This window comes from Papio anubis, chromosome 20 (assembly GCF_008728515.1).
Source record: "Papio anubis isolate 15944 chromosome 20, Panubis1.0, whole genome shotgun sequence".
Taxonomy (NCBI): Eukaryota; Metazoa; Chordata; class Mammalia; order Primates; family Cercopithecidae; genus Papio; species Papio anubis.
This window is the reverse complement of record NC_044995.1, coordinates 18,763,874-18,770,334: the sequence shown is the minus strand read 5'-3', so window position 1 is coordinate 18,770,334 and position 6,461 is coordinate 18,763,874. Positions and strand designations below refer to the sequence as shown.

The 6,461-nt window shown below is 45.3% G+C and overlaps 1 protein-coding gene across 1 annotated transcript; it reads left to right on the top strand.

Moving 5' to 3' along the window:
• The first annotated feature begins 5,366 nt into the window (after positions 1-5,366).
• LOC101015460 (60S ribosomal protein L39) lies at positions 5,367-5,765 on the top strand. Its single transcript, XM_003915450.3, has one exon. It carries the CDS (start codon positions 5,421-5,423, stop codon positions 5,574-5,576), a length of 156 nt encoding a protein of 51 aa, XP_003915499.1. The 5' UTR covers positions 5,367-5,420; the 3' UTR covers positions 5,577-5,765.
• Positions 5,766-6,461: the final 696 nt, after the last annotated feature.

Sequence of the window (6,461 nt, the reverse complement as noted above, 5' to 3'; positions counted from 1 at the left end):
GTGATCCACCTGTCTCCGCCCTCCAAAGTGCTGGGATTACAGGCATGAGCCACCGCGCCCAGCCGGAACTACTTTTTTAAGTTCCAACCTACATCAAAAGGACCACTCTTGTTAGAATCACACCCACATAATACACCACCTTTGGGAAACTCATACTTCACAGTATGTAATAGAAGACCGCCATGTGTGGCAGACCTTGTGGCATGCACTTCTGTCTCGTCTCTTCTCTTCTCTTCTCTTCTCTTCTCTTCTCTTCTCTTCTCTTCTCTTCTCTTTTCTTTCTTTCGATGGAGTCACGCTGTGTCGCCCAGGTTGGACTGCAGTGGCGCAATCTTGGCTCACTACAGCTTCCGCCTCCTGGGTTCAGGTGATTCTCCTTCCTCAGCCTCCCGAGTAGTTGGGATTACAGGCACCTGCCACCATGCCCAGCTAATTTTTGTATTTTTAGTAGAGACAGGGTTTTGCCATGTTTGTCAGGCTGGTCTCGAACTCCTGACTTCAAGTGATCTGCCCACCTCAGCCTCCCCGAGTGCTGGATTTACAGGTGTGAGCCACCGTGCTCGGCATTCTGTCACTATTCTTATGTGTACCCAAGGGGAATGTGTGCTATTTATGGAGTTAGCTGTGTGTCAGCTCTTCTGGCCATGTGGGATGTGTGTATATGTATGTACCTATCAAGGGAGTTACATCCCTTTTAATAGGTTACACAGTAGAACATATACAATACATACTACCTTCCAGTGATGTAGCAGATGTCTGTAATATACGTACATGAACTCCTCATGCTGATCAGCCAAAACTTGAGTTCATGAAGTTTACTTTTGGGGTCACCCTTCTCAGTAGCTGCTTGAACTATACCTGCCTCCTGAACAATGCTCTGTGGATCTAACTCTCCAAGCTCTCTGCATCAGAATTTGTGCTCTGACCACCTAAGGTGGAAGGTATAATACTAAATCAACTGAAGTATTAAAACAACTTTACTTATAATGTCCATCATACCTGCTTCCTGCATCCACAAAGGATTTGAGACTATATTGAGGCCAACATGTATCTACAACTCAGAATCTCTCTTCTTTCTGTATTTCTTTTTTTTTTCTTTCTCTCTTGCTCACTCTCTTTTTTCTTTTTTTTTTAAGAGACAGTCTTGCTCTGTTGCTGTTGACCTGACTAGAGTGCCATGGTGTGATCATAGCTCACTGTAACTTCAAAATGCTGGGCTCAAGCAATCTTTCCACCTTAGCCTCTTGAGTAGCTGGGACTATAGTCACACACCACCACACTTGGATAATTTTATTTTTGTAGAGATGGGGTCTCGCTATGCTGCCCAGGCTACTCTTGAACTCCTGGGTTCAAGTGATCCTCTTGCCTCGGCCTCCCAAAGTCCTGGGATTACAGGCACGAGCCACCATGCCCAGCCCTACCTGTATTTCTTATTTTCAGATCTTAAGAGCTTACAGCACCACTGTCATTGCTGATTCAGTAGCAGTAGCAGAGTTGAGTGTAAGGACCCTGGTGTCTGAACTCCCAACGCCTCATCTCTCTTAATCAGAAAGCTCATTTACATACCTCTTATTCCATTAGTTAATCATCATTCCTTTTCTCCTTTCCAGCCTTTATATATAAACAATTCATTCACTCATTAAACAATATCAATGCTTTGCTATGGAAAAAAGATTATCTTAAACGAATGCAATGTGTCTGCCTGATATTACTGCTACCTACTCTACATCAAACCCTTCTCCTTCCTGTTCCCCCTCCTTCCATTCCAATAAAATTCTGATTTGGTTTAGGGTGATCGTGGACCCAGAAACCCTGGCAACATAGAGTACTATTATGGTACTCCAAGGCTGGCACGGCCCTGTGGCTCTCTGACCTTCCCTCTTCCATCTTCTATCTACTTGCAATTTGAGGCTGATACCTGGAAGTGCAACAACTATCTTGTAACCCTAGGGTCATAAGCTAACATAATAGAACGGTGGAAAAGAAAGAAAAAGAATGTGGTCCTTGACAACATGTAAGACAAAGATGCCTCCTACTTATTTAATCCATATAAATCCATTTTCTGTTATTGCAGCAGAACATGTTCTAACTTACCTAATGCGATCATCTTAATTTAGCAGGGGAAGTTATTGGGGGATGTGAGAGGGCCTTTCCAAAGCTGCCTATGTCTTGCCCATGCCCCAGCCTGCCTTGGCAGGGATAATTAGTCCAGGTCCACCATGTGCACAGCTCTCATACACATCACCTTTATGTCCTTCAGGATCTTATTTATGAGGAACTTCAAGTTCTTCCACTCAGGAATAAGTCTGGATGAAGATGATTTCCTATTGATATCCCAGTTTTTTATAGACATCTTGGATTACAGAACCTGTGGAAGGTAAAGGTCTCTTAATCAACAACATCTGATGTTAGACCAGAAATTAAGGGAATTGGGAAAGAGGGAAGGGCAGCAAGATAAATTGGAGAAGTACTCCTTTAGAGGCCAGGTGTGGTGGCCCACGCCTGTAATCCCAGCACTTTGGGAGGCCAAGGCAGGTGGATCGCTTGAGCCCAGGAATTTGAGACCAGCCTGGCCAACATGGTGAAACTCCGTATCTACTAAAAACACAAAAATTAGCTGGGCATGGTGGCACGTGCCTGTAAACCCAGGTACTCGGGAGGCTGAGGCAGAAGAATCGCTTGAACCCAGGAGGAGGAGGTTGCAGTGGGCCGAGATTGCACCACTGCACTCCAGCCTTGGCGACAGAGCGAGACTCCATCTCAAAAAAAAAAAAAAAAAAAGAAAAAAAAGAAGTGCTCCTTTAGAAACAGGAGAAACTCCTTTGTTTTAAAAAAGATGGGCATGAGAATGAACTACTGGTACTTGCAACAACATAGATGAAACTCAAAAACTTAATACTGAATACAAGAAGGCAGACACAAAAGAGAACATATTGTATGATTCCATCTATATGAAATTCTAGAAAAGAGTCATCTAGGCTGGGCGCAGTGGCTCATGCCTGTAATCCCAGCACTTTCGGGGGCCGAGGTGGGTGGATCACAATGTCAGGAGTTCAAGACCATCCTAGCCAACATGGTGAAACCCCGTCTCTACTAAAAATACAAAAATTAGCCAGGCATGATGGGATGTGCCTGTGGTCCCAGCTACTCATGAGGCAGGAGAATCGCTTGAACCCAGGAGGAAGAGGTTGCAGTGAGCCAAAATCGTGCCACTGCACCCCAGCCTGGGTGACAGAGTGAGACTCCATCTCAAAAAAAAAAAAGAGTAATCTAGCCAACGGGGGCAGAAAGTAGATCAGTGGTTACGTGGAGCCAAGATTTATGGTGACTGAGTGGGAAGGGGTGAAAGGGAACTTTTTTTTTTTTTTTTTTGAGACGGAGTCTTGCTCTGTGCCCCAGGCTGGAGTGCAGTGGCGCGATCTCGGCTCACTGCAAGCTCCGCCCCCCCCGGGTTCACGCCATTCTCCTGCCTCAGCCTCCCGAGTAGCTGGGACTACAGGCGCCCGCCACCTCGCCCGGCTAATTTTCTTGTATTTTTAGTAGAGACGGGGTTTCACCGTGTTAGCCAGGATGGTCTTGATCTCCTGACCTCGTGATCCGCCCGTCTCGGCCTCCCAAAGTGCTGGGATTACAGGCTTGAGCCACCGCGCCCGGCCGAAAGGGAACTTTTTGTAGTCTTGTAATGTTCTATATCTTGACTGTGGTAGTGGTTACATGGGTATAGAAATTGGTCAGAACTCATCAAAAAAAATTATGGTATACTTTATTACATGAAAATTATACCTAAATAAATTTGATTTTGTTTGCTTAGAAAGTCTTGCTCTGACACTCAGGCTGGAATGCACTGGAGTAATCAAAGCTCACTGTAACCTGCAGCTCCTGGGTTCAAGGGATCCTTCTGCCTTAGCCTCCCAAGTAGCTTGGACTACAGGCACAGGCCATCATGCTCAGCTAATGTTTTATTTTTTGTAGAGAGAGGGTCTTGCTATGTCTCAAACTCCTGCCCTCAAGCAGTTCTCCTGCCTCAGCCTCCCAAAGTGCTGGGATTACAGGTGTGAGCCACCACGCTCGGCCTTAATTTCATTTTTAAAAGGGAATAGAGTGGCCTGGCACAATGACTCATGCCTGTAATCCTAACATTTTGGGAGGCTGAAGTGGAAGGATCACTTCAGCTCAGGAGTTTGAGACCAGCCTGGGCAACACAATGAGACCTTGTCTCTAAAAAAATTTTCAAAAATCAGCTGGGTGTGGTGGCAAGCACCTGTAGCCCCAGCTACTCGAGTAGCTGAGGCAGGAGGATTGCTTGAGCCTGGGAGGTCAAAGCTGCACTGAGTTGCGGTCATGGTACCGCACTCTAGCCTGGATGATAAAGTGAGACCCTGTCCTTAAAAAAAAAATAGCTGGCGTGGTGGCTCATGCCTGTAATCCCAGCACTTTGGGAGGCCGAGGCGGGTGAATCACAAGGTCAGGAGTTCAAGACCAGCCTGGCCAAGATGGTGAAACCCCATCTCTACTAAAAATACAAAAATTAGCCAGGTGTGGTGGTGCATGCCTGTAATCCCAGCTACTAGGGAGGCTGAGGCAGGAGAATCGCTTGAACCCCGGAGGTGGAGTCAGTGAGCCAAGATCACGCCACTGCACTCCAACCTGGGCGACAGAGCGAGACTCCATCAGAAAGAAAGAAAGAAATTGAAAGAGGGCGGGTGCAGTGGCTCATGCCTGTAATCCCAGCATTTTGGGAGACCGAGGCGGGCAAATCATGAGGTTAAGGTCAAGAGATCGAGACCATCCTGGCCAACATGGTGAAACCCTGTCTCTACTAAAAATACAAAAAATTAGCTGGTCATGGTGCTGCACACCTGTAGTCCCAGCTACGCGGGAGGCTGAGGCAGAAGGATTGCTTGAACCTGGGAGGCAGAGGTTGCAGTGAGCCAAGATTGCGCCACTGTACTCCAGCCTGGCCACAGAGCGAGACTCCATCTCAAAAAACAAACAAAACAAAACAAAACAAAAAAAAAAAAAAGAAAGAAAGGAAAAAGAAAAAGAATAGAGTGAAGTGGGTGCTTTATATAGTCTAGAAACAGAACAAAAAATACATCAAGTAAAGTTTTTAGGTGAGTTTAGGTGAGCCAGCTGTAGCTTAGCTGAAATAATGCAGGGGCCTACCCCTCCCTTAGCTCTCTTTATTAGGAATCTCATATTTGTGGACATAATTATATTTATTAACCATCATCCTTCTTTCCTACTGAAGTCCTCATATATGTAAAAGTCACCCACTTTCCACAAATATTTCCTCCCTGCTCATTATATGCCAGACTGTGCTGAGAGCTGGAGATGAAGCAGGGAAGAAGAATGAGTATCTGGCCCCCCTCTTTTCCTTTCTCCGCCATCGTGGTGTGTTCTTGCCTCCACTTCTCGCCATGTCTTCTCACAAGACTTTCAGGATTAAGCGATTCCTGGCCAAGAAACAAAAGCAAAATCGTCCCATTCCCCAGTGGATTCGGATGAAAACTGGAAATAAAATAAGGTACAACTCCAAAAGGAGACACTGGAGAAGAACCAAGCTGGGTCTATAAGGAATTGCACATGAGATGGCACATATATTTGTGCTGTCTGAAGGTCACGATCACATTACCATATCAAACTGAAAATGTCACCACTCTCTGGAGAGTTCGACGTATTTTCCTCTCTGAATCTATTATGAATGCGTTGGTTGGCTGGGTTCAGTAATAAATATGTGAGGCCTTTCATTTCAAAAAAAAAAAGAATGAGTATCTGTCTGGATGGGGTTTACTGTCTAGCATAGAAGGCAGACACTGAACAAGTTCATATAGATATCCAATTATGACAAGATGTCGGGCTAAAATAACCTGAAAGCCTCACACCTACAAAATCCAAGAAATTCTGGATAAAATAACAAGTACCTAAGCTTCAGGAGCCAGAAACTAGGGAAGTAGAGGGTAACCCACAGCAACAAGTGCTGACTCCTGTTGTTCTGGTCCTGAGAAAGTGTAGTTATCAGAGCCCATAAAGACCATAAATATCAATGACCATAATGGCTAGTGGCTTGGATAGTATTGCCCTGGTAAAGAGAAGACCCAGGCCTCAGGCCAATGATAGGGAGTTGGAGTTAAAACCCTTCCACGAAGCAGTGGAACGCTTGACAAAAACAAACCTTGGAGAGAAAGACTTCTACAGACAGAGCTGAGTCATGACCAGCTTCCTGAAAGCTTACACATCTTTAAACTTTTATCCAGGCATTCCCCAAATTCACAGGGATACCTATCGCGTTCTCCAAAAGATTCTCTGACATGTCCCTCACTTGGACTGACAAGAGAGAAAAGCAAGAGGGAAGGAGAAACACCACAGAGCATATCAACAATTCTCCCCTGCGAAATCATCGTTTTAATTATGTACCCAACAGGAAAATAAGAGTCACACACACACACAAAAAAATCCTT